The sequence below is a fragment of the Lynx rufus genome, unplaced genomic scaffold (genome assembly GCF_022079265.1).
Source record: "Lynx rufus isolate CCGP_SWC_20201006 ecotype Redwood Valley unplaced genomic scaffold, mLynRuf1.p SCAF_20, whole genome shotgun sequence".
Classification (NCBI taxonomy): domain Eukaryota; kingdom Metazoa; phylum Chordata; class Mammalia; order Carnivora; family Felidae; genus Lynx; species Lynx rufus.
Genome location: NW_025814835.1, coordinates 2613120 through 2640159, shown reverse-complemented (window position 1 = coordinate 2640159; position 27040 = coordinate 2613120). Strand labels below are relative to the sequence as shown.

The 27040-nt window shown below is 50.5% G+C and overlaps 1 protein-coding gene across 10 annotated transcripts in view; it reads left to right on the top strand.

The window, feature by feature from the left end:
- The window catches only part of ZNF236 (zinc finger protein 236), a 107063-nt gene extending 86507 nt beyond the window's left edge, over window positions 1–20556 (top strand). For 7 of the 10 annotated variants that reach the window (XM_047086350.1, XM_047086354.1, XM_047086352.1 and 4 more), the window contains 6 exons: window positions 3970–4157; window positions 11978–12112; window positions 14616–14813; window positions 15622–15751; window positions 17653–17829; window positions 18627–20556. In XM_047086350.1, the coding sequence (XP_046942306.1) occupies window positions 3970–4157; window positions 11978–12112; window positions 14616–14813; window positions 15622–15751; window positions 17653–17829; window positions 18627–18751 (953 nt within the window). In that variant the 3' untranslated portion in view covers window positions 18752–20556. Of the gene's footprint in view, window positions 1–2050; window positions 2167–2848; window positions 2931–3969; window positions 4158–11977; window positions 12113–14615; window positions 14814–15621; window positions 15752–17652; window positions 17830–18626 lie in introns of those variants that run through there. The other 3 variants (XM_047086349.1, XR_006963302.1, XM_047086356.1) reach the window with 3 other exon arrangements.
- The last annotated feature ends 6484 nt before the right edge of the window (window positions 20557–27040 follow it).

Genomic DNA, 27040 nt, shown 5'->3' with positions numbered 1-27040 from the left:
TGACCACAGCCAGTTGTGCCTAAGGGTCCTGGGTGTTGTGCACTAGCGTTTCTTTGAAAACAACGAACGAGCCCTTTTCCATGATTTAATTTTTTTTCCCTTTGGACTTACTGTTTTAGAGCCAGCTGAGAATACTTTCTTTTTTTTTTTTTTTTTTAATTTTTTTTAACGTTTATTTATTTTTGAGACAGAGAGAGAGAGAGACAGAGCATGAACGGGGGAGGGGCAGAGAGAGAGGGAGACACAGAATCGGAAGCAGGCTCCAGGCTCTGGGCCATCAGCCCAGAGCCCGACGCGGGGCTCGAACTCACGGACCGCGAGATCGTGACCTGGCTGAAGTCGGACGCTTAACCGACTGAGCCACCTAGGCGCCCCGAGAATACTTTCTTTTTGATGTCACTTGAGCTTAATTTGGTGCCTTATTCAAATTTATTTTCCAAGGAATTTAGTGAAATAAAATAAAAGTTGAGCTCATAACGTGAACACGTTTGTTTAGTGATGTAATAGCAGGTGTCATAAATACAGGATCGAGTTTATACGACCAGGTCAGTTGTATTATGTTCTCGTGTACCTTTGCCATCATTGAACGATTCCAGATACAGGAAGAAATTCTTCCACACGCTGAACTACTCAGGCCTTGATAGCTGGCAACTATTTTGAGAGGTTTGCGGATCCACTGGTACCGGTGATAATGCGGGAGCTGACCCGTCAGTACAGTACAGGGCGGGACATTGCTTCTTGAAAGGGCGGCGTTTTCCTGAGCGTCAAAGTCACTCCCAGACCAGGCTTCAGGCCACACCGTGCGAGAGTTGAGACCAAAATGACTTTGACACATGACTTAGACATGCCTCTTCTAAAACCCTCAGTGATTTTACAAAACTTCTGTTGCCAGCTAGTCCTTTAGACCAGAGCAGGCTGGCATGCCCGTGACTATTCTCACTTGTAGTTCTTTCCATCTTGTTCACAAGATGGGCCGAGGCTCCCCAGCCCCCCGGGACGGCGTGCATCCTAACTGAAGCGTTGAAAAGAAGTGTGTTACGTTCCAGGGGGCTATACGTGAATCAAAGTACTGCAGTCAGCGTTTCACATGCGAGACAGAAACACGAGCTTGTGTTCGGGTGTCTGACACGGGGCCGAAGGCCATTTCACTGGCTCCAAGGGCGTCCGTGACAGCATCGGACACACGTGCTTGTATCAGAAAACGGTCAGATGTGACGCAAGTGCCCTTTCAGAGGCTTGAGATTTAGCACAACTTTTTAAGGAATTGATCTCAAGCGGGAATCATCTTTTTGTTCTTACCCTCGTCCACTGTTAAGATAATTTTGATGAATAAATTGGGTTATGCTTTCAGTGAAAAAAAGGAATTCTTTCCTTCCTTTGTAAGGTTATTTTAGCCTTGGTGTCTTCTAGATTTAAGTATAATCAATTACTTATTTCCCATTCCCCATTTGTTGGGAACATTTTATAATTAGGGAGGACATTCTCCCCACTTTCTCCTTGGAAACGAATGGCTGGACTGTGTGTTTCCCTGTTCCCGTGACACCCCCCCCAACCTTTCTTGCCACATCTTTGTTTATCTCAAGAAAAAACTGATCTCACATCCTTTAAACTACTTGTGAAACTTTCCAAAATCATAATTAAGTTTTCTTAGAAGCTATGAAACCTTATGCCAACAAAGATTGAATACAGTGTTGGGTTTGAGGACCGTAAGAGATTTGTTAATCCTTTAGACGTTCCTGTTTTTGGGGTTAGAATCATATGCCGAAGTAGGACCTAGCTCTCTGTGGTACAGCCCGAGCGTTTGTGCTTCAGAGCCGGTGAATGAAAACTGACAGTAAGACTTCGCAGCCTTTGCTCCAGTATTCAGTCTCAGTTTCCATGTTGAGAGTATTTAATTTGAGTTAAAACTGTGGTTTCTGAGCTTTAAATAAATCTTCTTCCGTAATTTAGAACTATATATTGAACAAATGTGATTTAGTTACTTAATTTCATGCTGAAGAAAATTCCATTTTTTTCCTACTCACATCACCTGTTTTTGGACCATTTTGAGGATTGAAATTGTACTTGAGCTGATATCCTCTTTGTGGGAAATGTCTTGAACGAAGCACGCACGTGAAGTGCACCCCCACACTTGGAGAGAGACGTGAGCTCCAGGCGTTGTGTGAGGTTAGTGTCTCCACTGGCCCGTGTGTCAGGATTCGCTTCAGCGAAACGACACACAGGCTTCTGTTTTCTCGTTGCGTTTCTTGTGCTGCACAGCCCTGGACCCTCTCCCTACGTTAATAATCGTCAGAGAGAAAGATGCTACCGGTGGGAGGGGAGAAGAGGTCTCGTTCCTTTATTTCAGGAATTCCTTTATTTCGGGTGAGGTTTGACCAAGTCTTGGCCATCCGAGGAGCAGCTCTTGGCTTTGCTTTTTGTAGATCTGATCCTGGCGAGCCTGGTGCCGGCACGCCTCTCTCCGCCCGGCGCTTTGACAGCCCAACCCCCGTCTTCTCCTTAGTGATTTTGACCGGACATCAGTTCACCCGTCTGGTCACTGCCACGTTTTACAGGATCCTTCTTTTTAATCTTTGCCCACTCCTGTTAAAATCATGCTGGTCTGCAAGAGTAAGGGTGCGTGGAGGTGAGGTTAGAACACGAGCTTGACCGTTGTGCTGGTAACTGGAGTGCTTAGAACATACACCCTCCACAAATCCACACTCCTCCGGTCCTAGCGTGTCTTAGCAGTCCGCTCTGCGCAGATGCCCGGCAAGGTGGGAGGGGTCCGGCGAGGTTGTCTTTGGAGCCCCGGTGGCTGTGCAGAGCAGAGACTCCTAGCCTCCTAATGGTTATACTGCTTTTGAAGGTTCCAGGTCTGTGCAGCACAGTGTGGGACTCCAAGAGTGTGGATCTATGGAGGCATTGTATTTGGAGGACTCCAGTTACAAGTAAGTAACCTAGCTTCCCTGTTGGCCCCTGATCAGAGCAGAGGCTCTGGACCGATGTGACCCAAGTCACTGCCAAGGATCCTCAGGAGTCTCTTTTTGTTTTGTTTTCACACCTAATGAGGACATAGTGTTTTCAACTCTGCTTCAGTTACCATCTTGGTGTATCTGTAGCACTGAGCCCAGCGGCTGACACCGTGGATGATAAGTCATGTTTGTTAGATGAATGGAAGCCTAGATCGTGAGATTTGTGCGTGCGTGTGTGTGTGTGTGTGTACACGCATGTGCATGTGTGCTATGCTTACCAGTGAAACCTCACAAGCGTGTTTTTGTCGGTGCGGACCGCAGGCCCTTGACACCCCGTGCTCAGCCCTCTCATTTGCCAGTCGGGTGCATGAGTTTCTGTTTCGTAGAAAAGGCCCTCCTTTGCCTGATTCTGTCCCAGATACCTTCCTTTCTCTTCTCATTGGCTACAGGGGGAAAGTGTCAAAAAGTCTTGTTGTCTTTTCCAAAGAAGAGTAAGATATCACAAAGGATAAATTAATGTTTATAGGGCTCATGAGGTTCATTTCAGACGAAGCAGACCTAAAGGAAGTGGAGGGGAGGCCTCAGCAGAGATGGTCACGTGAGCTTTGGAGCCGATCGGTGCTCAGGGGGTCACATTCGGTGCCTTCAGGCTGCTCTCTGGTCCTCGGTGGGGACGGTGTCCTGGAAATTCTTGGCAGTTTCCTTCTGCCTTAGCGGTAGTGACTAGGACTGTAGGGTCATATTTTTACTCTTCTCGTCCTGTTTTGTTTTTTCTCTACGTTATACTTAAGCAGAGTGTATTTATGTATATAAAGATATTTAGAAACTATAGAAGCCTTGCCATGAAATGGGAACAAAAGATTCTCTGATTATCTTGGTGCAATTTCAGAAGCGGGGGCGATGTAGACGCTGATGATGACAGACACAGTTCCTCTATGAAAGCCGCTCTTCCTGTCCCAGCAGAACCGGGCTTATCTAGCTCCGCCACTGATGTGTTCATTCTTCTCTTTTGCAGAACTTAATGCTACAACTGGAAGCCTGCCTTCGACGACACCCATGTCTCCGTCGGCCATATCTACTCAGAACCTGGTCATGTCTTCATCAGGGGCGGGGGGAGATGCCAGCGTCACGCTGACTCTGGCCGATACTCAGGGCTTGCTCTCCGGAGGACTGGACACGGTCACACTCAACATTGCTTCTCAGGTAGAGCACGGACTTTCCTTCATGGAGACTACCCTTTAGTTCATTCTTTCCTAAGTGTGTATTCTGATCGTCTGTTTCAAAATTGTTTTTTTTTTCGTGATGAAAATACAAGTAGTATGTTCAATGCACAAAAGAGAGAACAAGAACATTCCGATAATACAGAAAACTGTGTTCAAAAAATCCTCCTCCCCAGGGGCGCCTGGGAGGCTCAGTCAGATGGGCATCTGACTCTTGATTTCTGCTCGGGTCACGATCCCAGGGTCATAGAGTCAAGCCCCAAGTCGGGCTGTGTGTTGAGGGTGGAGCCCGCTTGCCATTCTCTCCCTCTCCCTCTGCCCCTCTTCTGCTCGCAGGCGCTCACGCTGTCTCTCTCTGTGTCTCTCTCTTCCCCCGTCTCAAAAAAGAAAAAAAAAAATCCACTGCCCTAACGGAACTAAGATTGATGAGTTCGTCTATATATCCTCGTAAACCTTCACGTGTTAACGTTTCTACAGAAATGAGTTCGTGCGTACATCGCGTGGTGGGAACCTCTCGCCCGCTACTGCTCGGTGAATATCTTCCCCATCAGTGATCTCAGGAATACGCAGTTTTCAAGTGGCTCCGCAGCATGTACTCTAGGAGTTTATTGAGGGGCGTCCTGTGGCCCTCAGGGGCCCCACAGGTGGTGGAGGGATCTCACGCTGTCAGTCACCGTGTCCTTCGATGGATGAGTCAGCAGGTGGCGGTGCTGGATTGCAGGTGTGCGTTTTGAATAGTGCGTTGAGCTGGGACACCGCAGCACGTCTCGGTTTAGTTGGAAAAGCCACGATACGGTAGAACGAAGGTTATTAAGGAGAACCTAGTTTCCCTCTGACCCCCTGGCTCCGAACCCCCTAGGACGCAGAGCGCGTTCGGGCAGCACCATCGCTCCGCCCCCAGCGGCCCTGTGCGGTAGGGTACTTACCGGGCCTCCGGGACGACAGTGTCCCGGACCCCGTCATGCCAGGCGCACACTGGCTGTTTTGACTCTGCAAACTGACTTCCCTCTTCTAGGTTCTAGTTCTTTCCATTTGTAAAAGAGGGACGTTTCCCGCCTCGCCTGGCCAGTGCTGAGCCAGTTTCCGGCCGTACGAACACAGGCCGTCGCGCTTGCGAAGTGCTCGCGGGCTGCTGGCCTGTGGCCCTGTCGGGGCCCCCGGGGTGACACGCACGCGGTGCCGGCGCTGCCCGGGCGCCCACCTGGGAGGGCCATTTGGAAGCCAGCGTCCGTGAACCTCATCCTCACCGAGTGGCCTTCTGTAGAAAATGTGTGGTGGGCGCTGTGAGGGCGGCGGGGGTGGGGTGGGGGGGGCACCTGCTGAGTTCTGTGCTGCAAGTCCTTGCATACATCGTGTGACAGTTATGTATTCTCACGTGTTACTCAGCACCTGTTTGTCATGACACAGTCACCCTTCTGAATACCGAAAATTAGCATTGTGTTGGGGGGGGCGCCTGAAAATTAGCATTCTGGTGGGGGGGGGTGCCTGAAAATAGCATTGTGTTGGGGGGGGGGGGCGCGCCTGAAAATTAGCATTGTGTTGTGGGAGGGGGGCGCCTGAAAATAGCATTGTGTTGGGGGGGGGCCTGAAAATTAGCATTCTGATGTGGGGGGGGTGCCTTAAAATTAGCATCCTGATGGGGGGGGGGGTGCCTGAAAATAGCATTCTGTTGTGGGGGGGGGGCGCCTGAAAATAGCATTGTGTTGGGGGGGGCCTGAAAATTAGCATTCTGATGTGGGGGGGTGCCTTAAAATTAGCATCCTGATGGGGGGGTGCCTGAAAATAGCATTCTATTGTGGGGGGGGCGCCTGAAAATAGCATTCTGTTTTTGGGGGGGGCCTGAAAATTAGCATTCTGATGTGGGGGGGGCGCCTGAAAATTAGCATTGTGTTGTGGGGGGGGCCTCAAAATTAGCATTCTGATGTGGGAGGGGGCGCCTGAAAATTAGCATTGTGTTGTGGGGGAGGCCTGAAAATTAGCATTCTAATGTGGGGGGGGGCGCCTGAAAATTAGCATCTGTTGTAGGGGGAGTGCCTGGGTGGCTCAGTCGGTAGAGCATCAGACTCGATCTTGGGGTTGGGAGGTCAAGCCCTCTGTTGGGCGTGGAACCTACCTACATACATATATGGGGCGGGGGAGGTAGCCGTCTTAAGAGGTCCATGTGCTGTGTTTTCTTTCTAGATGCAGGATGCAGGGAGCCTGATTGTTTTCTGGTGAATCGCTGAGTGTTGTTATTTCCTACCCTGATTCTAGCGCGTCCGTCACAGGGCTGGGTTCGGGTTATCCGTGATCCGGGGCGGGCGGGTAGGGAAGGAGGCTGCACAGAAAGTACCTTTTACGCACTTACTCTGCGAAGAACAGACTGCCGGTCCAGGTCCACGATGCCATAAAGGGCCTTAGTTTATTTGCTCCACCTTTGACTTGCTGCTAAGCTGCCGATTTTATATTCACACGGTGGTAGCTGTAAACAGGACCTTGTATCACGGTCGCCATTCAAAGCCTGACCTACGCGTCGTGCCGCCTTGCCCTTGACCGGCTGTGGCCGGTGCTCGGCCTCGGCGACATGACTGCCGTCGTGTCGCATTTCTCTCCAGCCCCCGGGCCGTGTCCCCGTGTGCACTTCTAGCCACGTGGTTCTGGAAGTAGCGTAAGGTAAAAACTATTCAAGGTGCAGATTTTAATGAAATTCAGTGCCTTTGAATAAGTTTTGGGGGGTGGGGTCAGTTTTGATCGGAAAGAGCCAGGGAACCATTTGTTTTTCTGATTATGGGTTTATTTTCTGTTTGTTAAATTAGATCGCTTTGTTTTTTGCAACAGTAGTATTACTGATCTCCAAGAGAAATTCTGTAGTTTTAATTTGAATCTTTCCTGTCAGCTGCCAAACTTGGATTCACAGTGATTTAAAACTGAAAATATGAAAAGAAAAACAGAACAAACCTGTCTTAGCTTTAGGAGTGTAATTTTTCTAAGTGTAATGAATTGTTGTACAAATGAGACCATCATTGTCAGGAGGTCAGTGAACATCTATGGAAGTGTCTATAAGTATGTAAATTATTAGGATTGATGATGACTGTAAACGTGTGACCTGGAAATCAAAGGTATCTGTGAGAAATTAATCGTTCTAGCAGTAAGTGTTGCCTCCAGGCGGGAGTCACTAAGATGCAGAAGCTTAGTATTAGTCCCTTAAGACTATTCGCAACATGTGCTGCCTGAATCCAGTGAGGAGATAAGTGAGAGCCGTGAGAAGGAGCTGCTGTCTGCAGGTGAAAGTCACACAGCACGCGGAAGACCAGGGTCCCCCTAAAGGCACGGAAAGGACACGAGATCGTGAACACGTGAATTACAACTTAAAGAGGCAGTACATTTAAAAAGTAATACACTTTTTTGAGTGTCATTTATCTATTTTTCTGTGTCTGTTTATAAAGTCCACAAAAGAAAATGGTTCTCAAAGCAAAAAGAGGTGGTCTTAAGTAGTTCACTTACATCGTATCGTTAAATAGTTTTTAGCCAAGGGTCGAAGTTGAGTCTGTCGTAGCAGAATGTTTGGAACGAACACATTTATGTAAGACCACGATTAATCGTAATTTAAAACGTGCAACTAGCCCAACTAGAGAAGAATATTTTGTGGGGTAAATGATCATTCTGAGACCGAAAAGAATTAGTTTGTTTAAAAACACAATGTGTTGAAGCCAAAGGTAGAATACAGTGATGTGACACACACTTGGATTAAGAAGCGACTTTGTAGTTACTCCACTAGGAGAAGTATTAAAAGAAAAAATTGGTGAGTTATGAACATTCCTCTTTCAACTGCAAACCTGAAGTTAGGTTTTCTTTCCAAATGTTGGACTGTTGTTGGTGGGGGTGGGGATCAGGCCCAGGGTGTGACAGTTTTTTTTGTTTGTTTTTTAAAATTTTTTTTTCATGTTTATTTTTGAGAGAGAGAGAGAGACAGAGCATGAACAGGGGAAGAGCAGAGAGAGGGAGACACAGAATCCAAAGCAGGCTCCAGGCTCTGAGCTGTCAGCACAGAGTCCGATGCGGGGTTGGAACCCATGAATTGCAAGATCATGACCTGAGCCGAAGTCGGACGCTTAACCGACTGAGCCACCCAGGCGCCCCTAAGTGTGACAGTTTTATAAGGAAATGCAAGCATACGTTTAAAACTCTGTTCAAGAAAGCAGAGTGAGGGGCGCCTGGGTGGCGCAGTCGGTTAAGCGTCCGACTTCAGCCAGGTCACGATCTCGCGGTCTGTGAGTTCGAGCCCCGCGTCAGGCTCTGGGCTGATGGCTCAGAGCCTGGAGCCTGTTTCCGATTCTGTGTCTCCCTCTCTCTCTGCCCCTCCCCCGTTCATGCTCTGTCTCTCTCTGTCCCAAAAATAAATAAACGTTGAAAAAAAAAAAATTAAAAAAAAAAAAAAAAAAAAAAAAGAAAGCAGAGTGATTCTTCAGCATTTATTCTGAAAACAAAAAGAAGTAACTGATTCTTGATGGGAATTCTATTTTATATGAATTCTTGTGGGTTTTGGTTTCTTGTTTGTTCGTTTGGTTTTTATTAACTCTATTAGTACAGACAACTGGCCCGGTACAAAACATAGGAAACTTAGTGGTTAGACATGTAAATGTGGTTTTCCGGGTCTTAATAAGAAGTCAGAATTTGACAGTGGGGTGAAGCGGACACTGACAAGTCTGATTGGAGACTCTCGATGTGAAAAGCAGCCGGTTCTGAAGTAACGGGACTTGTTTTAGCCCGGGCTGCTAATTCCAGCTCCTCCGCTTCCTTCCTGTACGTGTCCGTCCTGGTCCTGGCTTGTTCTGACTCTCGCGGCATTTTCATTGAGGCGCAGCGTTTATTGTAGTTCATTAAGAGTTCTACAGGGAATTGAGGCCATGAGCTGCTACGAATATATTCCTGGTGAGATTAGCACGTGGGAATATTAAATTAGGTTGACTTAGAGGGACCTGACAGGGAGTCAGATTTGCCGTCATACGAAGTCTCACCCATCAGTGTGGCAACTCTTGGTAATTTTGCAGCAGTATTTCCCAGACTTGTTTGCACGTGACAATCCTTGGCTCTCGTCCTGCAGGGTTGGTTCAGTAGTAGTGGGTGGGGCTGGAGTCTGGTAGTGGTCCCCTCCCTGCCCGTGACTCTCCTGCAGCCCTCGGCCCAGCAGCGTTCAGGTGCTTGCAAAACCCACGTGTGCTTGAGAGCGAGAATTCCTGTAACTTCTAACACAGTACGAGCCAAATATAGCAAAGAAACACACTGTAAGTAATATTGCAAAGCAAAAATAAATGACTTTCAGATGGCATCGTTTTAGCAGATTCAGGTCACTGCATTCATGAGTGTGGCTGATGGTTGAGCATTTATTTTACTAGATGCTTGGTTTTTATATATTAAAAAAAATTTGAATATTCATTTATTTTTGAGAGCACGCGAGAGAGAGCAGGAGCAGGGAAGGGGCAGAGAGAGGGAGACACACACCCACAGAATCCAAAGAGGCTCCAGGCTCCGAGCTGTTAGCACAGAGCCCGACATGGGGCTCGAACTCAGAAGCTGCGAAATTGTGACCTGAGCTGAAGTTGGACGCTTAATCGACTGAGCCACCCAGGTGCTCCTGAATGCTTGATTTTTAAATCAGGGTGTATACATTAAGAAGACTTAATATTAGCAGTTAAACCACCAACAGTAAGCTAGTAAGTTACATTTTGTTTGGGGTTCTTTTCATTAAACTTTTTATTTTGAGATAATTATCGACTCGTCGTCAGTTTTAGGAAAGGATACGGGGGGAGCTGGCGCACCTGTGGTATCCCCAGTGGTAGTATCTTGTAAAGCTGCAGGGGTAGTATCACAGGACCTTCCAGCCCACAAGTTCCAGCCCACAAGGTCCCTCACGTTTGATTTCCTGCATCCCCTTCCCCTGACAATTGCTCATCTGTCCCCCGCTTCTGTAATTTTGTCCCTTCGGAACAAAAGGAGTTGCGATTTCTCCTTGAAAACCCTATAGAAGCTGAGTATCTCAGAGGCCTTAGCTTTCTTTGAGAGTATATGGATTTACTGAGCCAACGCTGGTTCTTAGGTGTATCAGAATTTCTGGCCAGCAGTTGCATTTGTCTTTGATGGGTAAAATTACGAAATGTGAATTTATTAATTTTGATCGATGCCATTCCCCCAAATCGGGTGGTTTGGCGAGAGGGCAGGCAGAGCCGGCCGCAGACAAGGCACCACGGTGCAGGAGTCACCAGTACTTGAAGGGAGCCGTATCGAACCGTCTTCCTCACCGGAGGGGGATAGCGAGCGGGAATCTCTGTGGATGTAGATCGGAACTTTTCAAAATACGTCCGTGTAAAAAAATTTGATATATGGAGACACCTAAAATATCATTTTGGTTTTTTTTGTAAAGGTGCCTGCAGAAAGCAGAGAATCCAAATCAATTTAAGACACTCCTTTTGTCTAGAATCTATGATGATGTCCTTGTAAATTTATGTTCTGCCCCATGTTTCCCTGTGTGCCTTGGGAAGTGTCTTTCCACAAGAAGTGGACCTAAAATTCCTTCACTGCCTTCTCAGTCCATTTTCCACCGCCCACCCCTGCTCAAGTCTCTGCCCCATTGGAGCACAGCTCGCGCAGGGTCCCAAAGACACAAGAACAGCCCTTGTCTTCAGCCGTGGGGGACCTGTGACACGGGCCACGTTCTTAACTGACCCAAGTGCTCTTGGAGACTCCTGGCCCCTTCGTGCGTGGGTGTTGGCTCTTGAATCCTTGTGTTTCACGCACACGTTCTGATCGCGGGTCGGCCGTGTTGGAGTCTGTGCCGATTCGGCAGCCCGCGCTGTGTGTGTGCGACGTTTGCGTGGCTCCCGCGCTGGCGTGTGCGGTCGGCCCACCGGGCGCAGTGGGAGGTGTGCTGGAGCAGGGGAAGGCTCAAAGTAGCTGGTGGGCCACAGCAAAATGGAATGTGTGGTGTTTTGGGTTTTTTTTTTAAAGTTGATTTTGAGAGAGAGAATGAGCAGGGGAGGAGCAGGTAGAGAGGGAGACACAGAATCCGAAGCAGGTTCCAGGCTCTGAGCTGTCAGCACAGAGCCCCGTGTGGGGCTCGAACCTGTGAACCGCAAGATCATGACCTGAGCTGAAACCAAGAGTCAGATGCTTAACCAGCTGAGCCACCAGGCACCCCCCAAATGTGTGTTTTTAAGCACGAGTGCTTATGATATATATATATATTTACAACTTTGTTGAGATATAACGTGTGTGCTGTAGCGTTCACTTGTTCAACTTAAAGTATACAACCTACCGGTCTTTAGTATGTTTACAGAGTTGCACACCCACGACCACATCTAGTTTGGGAACATATCATCACCTCAGAAATGTGGCACCGTGAGCAGCTCGCAGTCACCCCCGTGTCACCCCTGCCCACCTCTCGCTGTCTCCCCCGCCCCTGACAAGCACCAGGCGCTCTCCCCTTCTGTGGACGCACCTGTTTGGGACGCGTCACATGAGTGGGTCTGCACCGGCCCCCCTCACTCGGCGTCTTCTGTTTCCACGGCTCACCCTTCTCGTGGCTGAAAAAAGCGTAGATACACCTCGGTTTACACCCCCTTCTTGGTTGCCATGAACGTTCGTGCATAAGCGTTTTTGTTTCCCTGGGGCAGATACCTGGGACGGAACTGCCCGGTCACCTGCTGATTCTGTGGTTGTTTCCGAGGGCCTGCCAGCTCGTTTTCCACAGTAACGGCTCCCGAGGCGATCTTTTAAATTCTTCCTGAGTTTGATAACGGTACGGCCTCTAACACAGTCTGTCTTCAGCAGGGTCAGCAGTTCCCAGCCTTACTCACGGATCCCTCGCTCTCCGGCCAAGGGGGAGCGGGCTCCCCACAGGTCATCTTAGTGAGCCACACCCCCCAGCCCTCCTCCGCTGCTGGCGAAGACATCACCTACCAGGTACGTCGCTCACACTCAGCCCCAGGTGCTGACACACACGGACAGAGAAGGGCTGGTCCCTCCGTGGGGGGGGGGGGGGGGGGGCGGCGTCTGCACCCGTGCGGGGATGAGGAGTGGGCACTGCGGGGCAGCCAGTGGTGAGCGGAGGGCACTGGTCTCGTCCGGGCCGTGATATGTTGCTTGTTGGGTGGGCTTTCCGTATTGCAGAGTCATGTAGGAACAACTCGTGAGTCTGGTTGTAAATTTATTCCTCTGGCCAACCGATCCGACTTCACTCGGCCATTTACCTGCGTTTAGTTCTTTTCATAGGTTTTCTTGTCAAGCCTTTGCTGATTGTTTTAAGTCTGGTTATACTTTTTCATGCATCACACCTATATGTGTCTGCATGACCTATTTGTCATTTGACCAGTTTTGTACTTAAAATGCATGTTTTCAGGGTCTAAGATTTAGTGAATGATAGTTCTAAATATACAAGAATCTAAAAACTCTTTCCTTAAAACTTTTCAAAGTTAAAGTACAGATAATAAATACTGACTGTAAGCAGCATTACATTTTATGCAATTTTAGCAAGTAAGTTTTCAAGAAAATTTCTCATTGGCCTTTCAATGGGATGAGGACTCCTTTATTTTTTTTAATTTTTTTTTATTTTTGAAAGAGAGCACAAGTGGGGGAGGGGCAGATGGAGAGAGAGACACAGATTGTGAAGCAGACTCCAGGTCTGAGCTGTCAGCACAGAGCCCCACGTGGGGCTTGAACTCGTAAAGCCATGAGATCATGACCCGAGCCGAAGTCAGATGCTTAAGTGAGCCACTCAGGCGCCCCCCGAGGACTCGTGTTGAAGAATTGAGACACGGTCAGCCTCATGCAGCTGCATGTCAGCGCGGGTCATGGTAGCCCAACTGTCTCTGGGGCTCTCGGGCTGTGCTGCCCGTGGAGGACGGCCTGGGGAGGCTCGCCATCTGATCCTTCACTTGTGGTCCCAGCGATAGGGCACCGCCTCGAGTCTTCATGTCTTGTGATGGCGTCCAGTTACCATAGCTACTGGGAAGGACCAGCAGAGGAATGGAGGCACGTCAGCGCCATTAGCTCCCAGGGTCTGTTTCAGGGACTGCACTTTTTGCATCATTTGCTTTAATCGTGTGGTTTGTTTTTGTTTTTGTTTTAATTTTTTTTAATGTTTATTTATTTTTGAGAGAGAGAGAGAGAGAGAGACAGAGCATGAGCAGGGGAGGGGCAGAGAGAGAGGGAGACACAGAATCTGAAACAGGCTCCAGGCTCCGAGCCGTCAGCACAGAGCCCGACATGGGGCTCGAACTCACGGACCGCGAGATCGTGACCTGAGCCGAAGTCGGACACTCAACCGACTGAGCCACCCAGGCGCTTTGAGTCTGATTTATTCCAGGGGTTTTCAGACTTTTTTTGACTCACAACAAATATATTTTATGCGCTGATCTGAATACACAGTGTGTCCTTGTTTCTTTGCTTTGCACACACCGTCACACGTAGAAACGTGTACCCCTAACAGGCACCACAAAGTGACACCTATTTATGGCACGTGACGCAACTGCATCATCTTTGTGCCTCTCATGTTTTCTATTTTGCTTTTTCATTCCATTCTTTTTTTTTTTTTTATTACGGCACAGATTAATAATATTACAGCACCTTGTAGAAATCTTCTCTTGTTAGGTGTTTAAATTTTATCCATTTCTGTATATTACAGTATTATGAAAAAGTACTTGATAAACTAGAACAAAAATGTTGAAAAATCCCATCAATTATCTTTATAACTATTTCTGATTTTCTTTCACTAAATTGTCCTATATAAGTTTTCACCTGCAAAACCAGACTTTTTTATAAAAGTGAGTAGTAAACTCCTCTGGCTTTATTTATTCTCCGGGTGTTAATGGCATCCCATTAAAATGATTTGAAAACCTAACTCATTGTGGTTAAAGTTTGGAGAAAATGCTCTCATCCAATCAAAAGCTAAAAACACCTTCTACTAAGTATTGTTTATATTGCACTTTGCTGAGAAAGATCTTCAGCCAAGGCAGCAGCATTGTGGGGGCAGGGTCCTTTATACTTGTCTCTGCTAAAACTGCTATCACGAATAGCATTTCCTGAGTACGTGCTGTAAGCCAGGCATTATTCTCAGGACCTTTCATGGGTTACCTCATCAAACCGTCACCAGCCCTGATAGTTATGGTTGACCAGAGGAGGAAGCCAGGGACAGGGTGGAGAAGCTCTCTCCAGAGCACCCGGGACGTCGGGTGGGAGCCAAATTTGCACCTGGGAGGTCACGTGTGCGGAACCCCGTTCCGTTCTCTAAACTCTGCCCCGAGTGCGAGAGCGGGCCGGTCACATAGGATGCCTGGGTCCCCGCCGCCCCCCCTAGGGTGACAGACGACACTCGGGGCTGGGTGTGCCTGTGTCGGAGGGTGCCTCTGTCGCTCTGCTGCAAGCCGCAGCCGTGGAGTAACGCCCGGGGTTTCCGGCCCCACCGCAGGTCACTGACGTCTCTGCCAGCCTGGCCCAGGGCGGGCCGCCCGAGAAGGAGACCCGGCTGCACCAGTGCGTGGAGTGTGGCCGCGGCTTCGCGTCGGCCGCCATGCTGCTGCAGCACAGCAAGGAGGTGCACGGCCGGGAGCGCATCCACGTGTGTCCCGTGTGCAGGAAGGCCTTCAAGCGCGCCACTCACCTCAAGGTAGGCTCCCCCGCGGCCCGGCCGCCGTCCCCCAGCACCGCCACCCCCTCCGAGGGTGACCGACGCGATTCGGTGGAAGTCCTGAATCTCACCGGTGGAAAGTAAAGGGTAACAAATGTGTCGAAGGCACCCGGGAACCCTCTGGAAGAGCTCCCGGCGGCCAGAGCTGGAACAGTTGCAGCAAGAAAAGGTATAAGGTAGCGTTGGGTTATAACCCACGGCGCACGATAAATCCCTGCGAGTCCTCGCGGACGTAAATGTGCTTGGAGAAGTTAATGGCCAGGAAAGGAGACAAACCCAAGCAATTTGTGTGGACACCGCCCTCGTGGCGTCCCCTCCTCCTTCCTTCTTCCCCAGGGCGCAGGAGGATGCGCGAAAAGCAAAGTGTGCCTGGGAGGGGCTGACAGGTGAGACGTCAGCCACGTGGTGCAGCTTGTCCACGGTCACGGAACAGGCTGTGCACCCCTGATAGTCTGGGACCGAGACACCTCCTTACCCCCTAAGCCCAGAGCCACGGTCCCGTCACGGGAAACATTTCAGACGGTTCTCAGCTGACGAACATCCTGGAGAATAGCTGAGCGGTGCTCCTAAAAACCGTCAAGGTCACGGGCAACGAGGGGGGGCAGAGGCCCTGGAGAGCCGCACAGCTGGTGCCCGAGGGCGGCCGGGTCGGCCTGCTGTGTCCGATCCGCGGGGCGGGGCCCCGGGTGGGCCGTGCCGCGGACGTGATCCCGTGGCCGTGTTGCCTTTCCTGTCACAGGTCTGTGGTCCCGGCGTGACCTCAGGTGTCTTGTGTGGTCGTTAACAGGAGCACATGCAGACGCACCAAGCCGGCCCTTCCCTCAGCTCCCAGAAGCCCAGAGTGTTCAAGTGTGACACCTGTGAGAAGGCGTTCGCCAAGCCCAGCCAGCTGGAGCGGCACAGCCGTATCCACACAGGTAACCGGGCCGCGCCGTCGGGCTGGGCGCTGGGCGCCGGGGCGCCGCCGAGGAAAGGGGATCGCGGCACACGTGCCCTGTGGAGCTGGGCCCGCATGCTGCCGTCGCTCACTTGGCACGCTGGCTTCCGCAGGCCACAGAGTTTGTGGTCTCCCGGGCGACCACAGAACTCACGACCCATAAGGCGCCGGCTGCTGCGTCCTCCGGGGCTGGGCCCGCATTCGGGGGCCCTTCCTTCCCTTCCCCTCCCCTACCTCCTCAGGCTTCTCTTTGCGGACGTCCTGTCCCCACCTGAGCCTGCTCGGGTCTGTCCCTGCCTCTCCCGCCCCGTGACGCGCCACCCGCCCTGAACCGGCCCGGCGGCCTCTGCCTCAGCGCCTTCCCTGCTCCGCCGAGGCCTGGTCTGCCTCCGCGCCGGCCGGGTGGAGACCCTGGGGGGCAGGCAGACGTGGCCGTCTCGTGCCCTCTGAGGACCTGCAGCTGCGCCTGCTGTCCCGTGACTGGCATTGCTGTGCGCGACCTGTGCTGGCCTCCGGGTCTCCCTCCGCCCGGCCTCCTCTGACTCCTCTTCAGGTGTCAGCCCGGACACCGCCCCCCACGAGGCCTCTGCGCCCTCCGGTGCCTCTGGCCGGCCCCGTCCGCGCCCCTCCCGGCCCCGGGCTCTGGCGTCCTCGGGGACGTCCCCGGTGGTCCGCACAGGCCGGCACTCGGCAGCGTGGGAGTGAAAAACAGCGAGGCCGTACCTGCTCGTGTATTTACGCGCTAAGGGGCTTTCCCAACGAGCCGGGTGCGTACGGAGGCGTGGAGAGCCCGCTGCTGGCACGTCGCCCCGTGCGCTGCGTGCCGCTTTCCGGGACCGCCCCCTTCCCGCGGGCGCTCCGTCTGCAAACCAGCGGAGAGCCCCGTGCAGCCTCCGGTCCCTGCGGCGGCCGCCTCTGCTCCGGCAGGGTGTGTGTGGGCCCACAGGGACGATCCCCCTCTGGGTCCCCCGCGTCCGCTCCAGTGGCTGTAATGACGTCTGTGATACCGTTCCCTCTGTGTGAGGGAGCACCGTCACAGGTACGATGTCCTCGCATGCAGAGTCCCGGGGATTACGGCAGGACAGCGTCGGAGCCCTTTCACGGCTCTGCCTGGCACCGGTGAGCCGTGGTTGAGACCTCCTGTGTCTCGGCCACTGGGTAGCAGGGACAGACTTAGAGCGACACCCTGGGAGCAGAGCAGGTGATCTCTGAGCCACCACGCGGTGCTTCCTGCTGACACGTGGTCCAGGAAGGCCGCGCCGGGAGAGCGGACAGACCCCTGACCAGGAGGCAGCCGTGCAGAGTCCACGGGAAAGAACCTTGTAGGCCCAGAGGAAGGGGTCGTGCCCTGGGGGCTTGGCGGTGGCCCGGCGTGTGGGGCAGAGGCAGGGACGGCGAGGGGCAGGGCTGCGGCCAGAGTGGGCACTGGAGAGGAGCCCACTGCCAGACAAGCTTGCGGCAGGAGGCCAACAGGGAAGCTTTGCCTTCAATTTTCAGTTTCTGCATTAACTCAAAAGCAGCTAAAATGACATTTGAGAAAATACTAGATAAACTATTCTTTTAATCGAGTGGCTTTGATGTTCTCGCCTACTTAACGTTTTCTTGCCTTACTGCCTAAGGTGTATTAGCAACATTTTGTGTAAGCCACGGGTGCTCTACTTTTATTTCCAGATGCTTCTAGGAGTTGCAGTAGCTTTTGATTCAGGTTTTATTTTGGGTCTCGCCGTGGGGTACGTTCGCACTAGCACTCTGTATAGACTGCTCAGGACGCTTTCCCTGTGTGTGCCCTCGGGCGCGGCGTCGCGGGGGGCGGGGGGCAGAGGGGGGCGCTCACGTGTGCGCAGCGTCCAGGAGGGCGCTCACGTGTGTGCGTCCCCCCAGGGGAGCGGCCGTTCCACTGCACGCTCTGCGAGAAGGCCTTTAACCAGAAGAGCGCGCTGCAGGTGCACATGAAGAAGCACACGGGCGAGAGGCCCTACAAGTGTGACTACTGCGTCATGGGCTTCACCCAGAAGAGCAACATGAAGCTGCACATGAAGCGGGCGCACAGCTACACCGGTAAGGCCCGCCACGGCCCGTCACCCCCCCCACCCCGTTGTGGCCCCCTCCCCCCCCCGCCCGCCACGGCCCGTCTCCCCCCCCCCACCCCGTTGTGGCCCCCTCCCCCCCCCCACCGCCCGCCACGGCCCGTCTCCCCCCCCCACCCCGTTGTGGCCCCCTCCCCCCCCCCCACCCGCCACGGCCCGTCTCCCCCCTGCCCCCCGCCCCCCCCCCCCCACGGTCCGTCTCCCTCCTGGTCCTTGGTGGCCCGCACAGCACCCGGCTTTGCCAGGGAGGCAAGGGGAGCACGTGGCCTCGCCGCGGCCACCGTGGACACTGCTAGCTGGGCGGGAGGCCCGAGCTGGAAACGTGCAGGCGGCCCGTGCTTCTGTGTCTCGGGATCATGGTTGTTCAGGACAGCGGGGTCCGGGAGCCAGCGGGACGGGCCTTCACCTGGGTCGGGGCATCCAGAGAGGGAGCCTTTGTCGTCACACAAACATTCTGTGCTCCTCCTCCTGTGAGGAGGCCACGCCCGCCGCATTGGTGGGATTCGTGATTAATCGCTCACCAACGCCCGCGTTGACGTAACCGTCCGGCAGCGAGCTTGCACGGCAAGGGCCGTTCATTCACATTCCAAGAGCGGAAGTTGTAACCCCCATAATTATTTAGGCGGCAGCTCAAATGATTTTTCCAGTGGGACGGAAAGCAAACCAACTTAGAGATCTCTGGTTTCTGACTAATCGTCTCTGTGTCAAGGTGAGTAGCCGTGTGCCACTGGCCCAGCCCCCACCTGCTCTTTCCCGTCTGTGCTGCAGGAAGTGTGCAGGAGCCCGTGGCCCCGCAGGAGCCCGGAGCGGAGGAGCTGAGCCGCACCCTCCAGCTGGAAGACGTGGTGCAGGAGGCGGCGAGCGAGTGGCAGGCCTTGGCCGGCGTGTTCTGACGCACCCGTCCCCGCCTGGAGGGCCGTCCCTCGCGTCGCGTGTCGCGGAAGAACAGAGCGCTTGGAGCGTCCGTGTCGAAGCTCCAAGTGTCGAGGATGTTACCACCGCGGTGTTTCAGTTAGAAAATTATGTAAGAATCATTGTCTTTCAGAGACTGAGAGGAAAAAACCGGGGACGGTGTGAACGCGGTGCCGTCACTTGTCTACGAATCATTGAGCTCAGGTACTACGATAGGTAGTTTCCCCCTCTACTCGGCGGCCAGTGCATCTAGTTAAACAGAACTTAACTGGATCTCACTGTCCTCGTGGTGTGACGTCTTTGTATTGGCAAAGACGAAAGTTACCATGGAAAAAGTAAGATAGTTTCCTTCATGCTTTCTGTCGCAAGAAGCAGAGCTTGTAAAACACACATACAATAGGTGCATGAAGTTCGAAAAATGTCAGAACACACAGGGAAGTTTTTTCCATTTCTTTTCCTCTGTGCATTTCGAAGTTAGAAATGGACTGTTTTTGGTCTACCGTAAGTTAATCTAACTATTTCCTTGAGAGCCGGCTGGACCAGTTCTCTCCGCATTACGTTTGTCTAATCATTAGCTACAGGAACACAGCATCGGGGCAGAAACCTGGGGGGCTGTAAACCCGACGCCGAGAAGGATTAAACCGTCCTCACGGGAGGGGCCGCACTTGCTTGTTTAGTCGACATCCAGGTACGCGGGTTAGACGGTTGCAGAAAGCACAAGCCATACGTCACAAGCAGGGAAGGGCAGAGCTGGCTCCCGGGAGTGAGGGCGCCGTGGCCCTGCCCACCCCGACGCCTGAGAGGTGCGTTTGTAGATTAAAGGTAAGGACCGTACGAGCCCCGTGACTTTCTCTTCACGCATAAGCAGGTGTATTTTTTATTTCAGGGAATTCTTTACTATCATCAATGGTGCCACATTGAACACGTCCCAAACCAAATCCCACCCCGTGCGGGGGGCAGTGTGCGTTGCTCCTACAGCATTCCAAAGATGGAAAGTTCTTTACTTCATGTGAATTTCTCCTTCAAAGTTATTTATATGTTCTATATATAAATACATATGTACATACGCAGATCTATGGGCCTCTGTGTGGCTGAACAGTATATTTTGTAAATAGAAGCTCTAGTCCCCAGATTCCAGAGAGAGCGTCAGAGTTTTTAGCTCCCTGCGAGCACTTCAGATCAGTATTGTATTCGTTATATTCACAAATGGGTATCTTTTCGTTGTAACATAAAGGTGGGGTTGCTTTGCTTTTGGTTTTTTCTTCCTGAAAAATAATTGCTTTTATTTTCTCTCATTGCCTCCCTGGTTTCAGAAGAGAGCAGTTTTATTATAAATATTGTATGGACTTTGTATATTAAGAGACGGGCTCATTTCAGATTCCTGAAGAAAGAGACATTCTCACTGTTATTTTTTCAAAGGGCATCTTTTGATTTTTTTGTTGTTGTTGTTCACTTTGGGCATATGTATATAAGTAATATTGATGGTGATATAAAAACTTTTGTTATGTGAAAATATTTAAGTCAGAAAACTGTTAAATAATATTACTTTTTTTTCAAACTGCTTTGTGTATTGTATATTTTTTTAAGGAAAAAAAAAAGCCTTATTTGACTTATTCTTGTGATACTGGACTTCTATATCCTGAGGTTCTCCTTGAATGTCATTGTGTACCGGCAGTAGTCCATATATTCAGAATAATTGTAATTGTGCCAGAGTTTTAAAGATTCTGCTTTTAATGCACTTTTCTTTTATAATTTTGTATTAAAATATTTTAGAAATGTTGATTAATTTTGGTGAACAGAGATCTCCAAAGTTGAAATTATTGCATTTAAAAAATTTTGTTCTCGCTAGGTTATTTATTTTGGTTGTAGCATTAAATGTCATCTCTCAGGACAGTGTCTAAAAGGGTTTGATTCCTACTTGTACAGAAAGCGTAGTTCAGTGAACTGTATTGGTGAATTGCCTGTTTACGTAAGGCCTTACCAGGTGAATCTAAAGCCTACTTTTATTTTCGTCAAAGAAAATGAGGAACAATCTATCAATAATTCATTTTGTGAGTTTTCTCGATTTATTAACTCAGCAGGCAAACACAAGACATTAATATATTATTTTTATTTACTTCCTAGTTATAAAAGCTGCTTCTTTGCAAAACATTCCTTGAAAATATAAGGTTTTGTAAAGACATAATTTCACTTGAACCTTTGGTGGAGTACAGGTTGATCTTTATATTTTACTGGTTAATAAATGTCTTCTGACAAGAGATTTCTAGCCTCCTGCATAACCAGGGTTTTGAGAACAGATAACTGTATTTTTAGAAATATCTCCTCATAGCGTACCTACTTTGGAATAACAATAAATAAAAAATGAAGTTAGGAAGTGTGATTAATTTTTTTCTTTTAAAGTATTTAATACGTAATAGTTTGGCACATGAATTAATTTCAAGTTCAGATCATTTTTAACAGAGCAGAACTTTAGCGATCTTTCCCTTCCCCTCTGAGAAGGCCAGACGACGAGGACTTAACCCCCTGGAAGGTCCCTCTGAGGGGCTCCAGACCTCACAAATCAGGATGTGGGTCAGTGACAGGAGCACCATCCATGTGAGCTATGAATGTCCCTCCTGTTGTCCGTTGTCTTCATGATTGGCCACCTTAGACAATCCCCTGGTCACTTGGGTCCCTCTGGAAAGTGCGTGACTGTCCTGAACCCACTCTGGTGGTGAGGGGAGGGTCCGGGAGCACTCACGTGAGCCTAGAGGGTGACCTGCCTTTGCACAGACACTGAGAACCAGGGGATGCTTCCTGGGGCGGGCAGGCAGCCAGGGTGTGGCGGGCGTAGGGTCCCGTCCCCTGGAGGACACAAGGGTGGTCCTGTTTTCCCAGAACAATAGAGTAAAATAAAAACATCTCTTCAGAAATGTAAACCGAAGTGTCCCTACCCTGGGCCCTCCTCTGTGGGTCCCCCAGTGCTTGCACGGGTCGGGGGGAGGGGGGGCAGGCCGCACAAGGGACTGGGGGAGACGCCTGCCTGGCTGTTCGGTGCATACCCGACCCCCCACCGCCCAACGCGGGTGGGACGGGACCGTCTGTCCTAACGAGGAATTCCCACTGACTGCCCCGTCGGGTTTCTGTTCCGTGCAAGTGCGACATTGAATGGGGCAGCGACTCTAGTTTGATATCCTGTGCTCCCTGCCCCATTGCCTGTAAGGGAATGTGAGCTTGGCCTCCACGATTATACCCAGTTCTCCCATCTCCTCTGAACCTCCCGTGGAACATTTATGTGCCAGAAATGCTTGCACTGGTACAGGTACAAGGTTTTCTTAGAAGTGTGAGTAGGTTTCTGTTCTTCGCAGACAAGTATCTGTAACTCGTGAAGGTGCACACTTTTGACATTAAATGATCACTCAGATTTCTGTAAGTAACACCTTTGAAAAAAGATACGTAAGATACGTAGGTCTGCTTTCTGGGTGTTCTTTTTAGAGACTTCTCATGCCTGCTTTTTTGTCTTTTTTTTTTTTCCCCAGAAGTTTATTTCAAAATCATTATTGTGTCCCCACCACCACCACCAAAAAAATAATAATCCAAGGGTTGGTCATTGCTAATCTATTCTTTTTCTCAAATCTATGTAAAGTGAGGCAGAGATGAAATTATATAATTGGCACTTTGTAGTAATCTAGGTTTTTTTTTCTCTTTTTGCCACTGAATCCCTATTCATGCAACGTAGGGGTTTGGCTTTTTAGAACAGAATTTCAAAGGTGTTGACATCCGGGGCCTCTAGATCTTTGCCTTATCCTAATGAAAATCAGGTTTTTAAAACCTGCTTTCATTTTCACTGTTTAAAAAGTGGAGCTACCCGCCATGTCTGCGCATCTCTGGTAAAGACGTTTTCTTCGCCTTGGTAAGTTTTGTAAGTCAAGTTTCTCTTTGTCACTGTTGACCTCATCTGAATGGACTGCCCTTCCTGAGGCATGTGCGCGCGTGTTGCACACACACATACACACACACACACACACAGATGAGCTCACACTCCCTGTCATACCCCTGCCCTTCACATAGAGGCGCTATGGTAGGTTCTCATGGATGATGAATAAACTATTTGAAGCACTAAAAAAAATAAAGATTACGTGGCAGGAGCAATAGGCAGTAACCTTAAGAAATTTTGCTATTTGATCTTTTTTACGTGTAATGCTTTACAACATGAAGACTTTTGTATTAAATCAAGGTTTGTAATCTATTTGACAAATCCTACAATGACATTGTGATTCACTCTTGATTCACCAGTAAAGAAAAATAAATTTTTTTTTTATTTACAGAAGAATTTTTTTTCTACCCTTCAAAATTGTCCCATGGTCTATTTATACATTGGATAATAATTATTTAATCCAATTTTGTATTAGAAATGGATAGTTCTGCCAAAAGCCACTGTGCTGGCTTTAAGAAGAATAAAAATAGTTTTGGTATTATTTTAAAGCTCCTGTATATTTACATTTTTTGGGTTCGGGATGAGTTACGACTGTTTTAAAGATGGATGTTTTCTGTAGGTAGTGTTTTCAGCAAGGGTTAACCCAACACAGCGATGCTCGATTTGCAATGAATTGAGATCCACGGGGTTTGAAGAGTGTGAACGGGTCTTCTTTTCTGTCCTTGAGGATAACTGTTCGTTTTCTCTCTCTCACAAGGTATTTGGGAGTAACAACAAGGAAATGAAACGCCATCACGGTATCACTGTGTCTGTTTGTGAGCTGTGTGGGGTGTTAGACTTCCTCAGAAACACCAGTGGAGTTCGTTTATATTCTAGCATCTAATCCTCTATTTAAAGATCTATTTCCAGGGGCGTCTGGCTGGCTCAGTCGGTTAATTGTCCTACTCTTGGTTTCGGCTCAGGTCGTGATCTCACGGCTTCGTGAGTTCGAGCCCCTGCTTGGGATTCTCTCTCTGTCTCTCTCTCTCTGCTTCTCTCCCGCTCAGTGGTCTCTGTTTACCTTAAAATAAGTAAATAAACTTTAAATAAGTAAAGATATATTTGCAGACTTTTAGAAGTTGGAGGTTTATGAAGTCCATGTCCTGTTGAGACGACAAACTGGGGACATCCCTGTGCACCTTGTTCCTAGCACAGAGTGGAGGGAGGCTCCATACCTTGTTGGACTGAACTACCTAAAATGATTTTGGGTTTCCTTTCCTGGACTTATATCAGAGGGAATGGTGAGAAATTGACAATTCTTGTTTGTCGGAGGAATATTGCTCTAACAGGTTTTAAAATGTGATGGGTGGGGGGAAGGGACTTTTTAGAAAGAATTCCCAGATTCTGGAAGATCTGCTCTCTTCCAGAGAGACAACAGTGGTTGTCTCCGTTTAAAACGCTTCTCCAGATGCATTTTCCCGGGCCGCTTGGCTCTCTGATGATGTAAGAGTCTTGGTGTCCAAACACAAAGGCGTGAGTTCACAAAGCTTCCTGTGCGCCAGCAAAGCTGAGGGGCAGGGTGACTTGGGACCTCGGGTCAGACCGGTCCTGGGGCTGATGGCTGACCGTGTCGTCAGGACACTCAGTTAACTTCTCAGGGCCTGTCCCCTCACCTATAAAGTTAGTTGTTCTCAGTTTATGAGCCGTCATGGGTGGGAGGCCACGGTCCGCAGGTGCCTCGTTCCTGGGCGTCCTGGGACACAGTGCTCTCTGCCTTTGACCCAGGATCTTTCCGAGGCTGTTCGTGTAGGACGCGGACTCTGGAGCTGGGGAATCTTCAGAGCAGAGCCATGCTTGTTTCCTGACCGGTCTAATCAAGACGTGTCTTCCTCTGGGGCCAGGTCAGGCCAGCTGGCTGCCTTGTATAAAAGCCCCGGGTTCCCTAAGCCCGGGCTCCTCTCCTGCACCACGGTGCCCTGTGCGTGCGGGCATCAACTGGCCCACTTTGGGTCGCCCCGTGGGAGTCGGGCGTGGGGATATCCGCACAGAGGCTGATGCCCTGCTTCCCCCGGTGCTGTGACCGATCACCCCCTTTCTCTCTGACCCGGGAGCCCTCTGCCAGCGCCCAGGAAACTGGCGTCTTGTGAGAAGTTCAGATGCATCGCGGCTGCCGGTGCTACGTCGTCCGATCACTCGGGAGGCCGTGAAATGTCCCTGGCTCGGCTTGCTCTCTGAACGGGAATTTTTATTACAAACGTCAGTGGCCAATTTACCCCACACCATCCGCGATGCCGTCCCCGTCACCGAGAAGCTGTCACTGTCACGTAGCACCTTTGAGGTATTGGCTCTTTTTAGTCCTTCAGGAAGAAGTGAAATGTGGAAACTGTCTACACCCACACACACTGCTTCACACTCTCTACCGACAAACACGTTTCCCTGATTCCATTATCCTGGATCAATCAAGAGATACGGTCCTATGCCGCCACTCTAGTATCAGAACCAAGTCACCCTGGTAACCACACTCCCTGGGAAGACGGTCCTGTGACTCACGCAGAGCAGCTCATCTCGACGTGAGGGCCGCCAGTTTCTTGGTGGCTCTGTGCCAAGTGGGACAACAGCTGGCCACCTGCCCCGGGGCGCTCTTCACGGCGCCCTTTTCCTGCTTCCCTTGGGGTGATCTTTCTTTCTCAGGTTTAATGACCCACCATCTTTTTTTTTTTTTTTTAATGTTTATTTCTGAGACAGACAGAGCAAGGGTGGGGGAGGGGGAGAGAGAGGGAGACACAGAATCCGAAGCAGGGTCCAGGCTCCGAGCTGTCAGCCCAGAGCCCGACGTGGGGCTCAAACTCACGGACTGTGAGATCATGACCCGATCCGAAGTCGGACGCTCAACCGACTGAGCCACCCAGGTACCCCTAAACACTTTCCTTTTTAAAGTTTTTTTTTCTGAGAGAGAGCATGAGCAGGCGAGGGGCAGAGAGGGAGAGAGGGACACAACCTGAAGCAGGCTCCAGGCTCCGAGTTGTCGGCACAGAGCCCGACGTGGGGCTCGAACTCACGAACTGTGAGATCATGACCCGAGCCAAAGTCGGACGCTCAACCGACTGAGCCACCCAGGCGCCCCATAATGGCCGGCCGTCTTTATCCCTTCTGTGTAACCCTGCATTTCTGAAGCGGTTTCAAACTTCCATACGAGTTACAGGAAGGGCACGGACAGTACCGCCCTCACACCAACAGAGGGCTTCAGGCTCCCACCTACCCTGACCTTCGGGTCGGAACTGCGCCCCCTCTGGCCGTGGCTCCCATCACGGTGACATTTCTGAAAACCGGGCCGGTCATGCAGGAGGCAGTCCCCCACTTTCTCCCCCAGCGTTTCTTCGTGACGCACCTTTGGTCAAGACATCACAGACGTGATGCTGTGTTCTCGTGTGGCTTTTTAAAACGTACTTATTTTGAGAGAGAAGGGGAGCACGAGGCGGGCAGAGAGAGGGAGCGAGAATCCCAAGCAGGCTCAGTACTGTCAGCACCGAGTCTGACACCGGCTTGAACTCAGGAACCGTGAGTCAAACACTTAACCAACGGAGCACACAGGCGCCCCATTATATTTTTTTAGTTTCAAAAACCTGTATTACATGTCCGTTAAGATGCCCCTGAAAGAATACTATCTTCAAAACATGTCTATCTGTGCATGAGTTTCACAATTCGTCAGTCTGAGGGTTGGGTCCAGAGGTGGAGAGGAGAGGGGTGGGTCCCGGCCGAGCAGGGCGGCTTCCCCGTTTGTTCTTGGGGGGATTCGCACGACACCGGGCCTGGGGCCCCTGGAGAAGGGCGCCCACAAGCATCCCAGAGTTGGGGGGCTTCCCTCGCTAACCCGCAGGCGTGCACGGTTTCTCATGGCTGAGGCACTAGGGAGTCCGGGATTTTAGTTAAAAGCAAAACAAAACCAAGTGAAAACTTTGGTTTATCTTTTGGAAACAGAACTTCTGTAACCCACAGCAGCTAACACACAAAATTTCCCAAACCCCTTATGGTTGTTGAGGTCTCTGTGTGGCAAGAAGTAATTTCTCAGAGTTTCTTCAGCTCACGTTAACAGGTGTTTACTCTGGTAAAACAACAAAGTGTAAATATACTTCAACAGGCTGTTCAGGGACAAATTGAAAATTCTTTGCCTTGTGAGTGAGCAAACCAGTGGCCTAACCATGACCTGTGTTCCACTTTCTCTTAACGGGAAAGCCGTCCGGTGATCACGCACTGACCGGCGGCTCAGCCCTGCTCAGGAAGCACTCTCACACGTCGCCTCCGAGACGCGACTTTTGCTCTGTTTGGCTCGCGGTCCGCAGACCAGAATAAAGATAAAGTAAGACACCCGTACAAA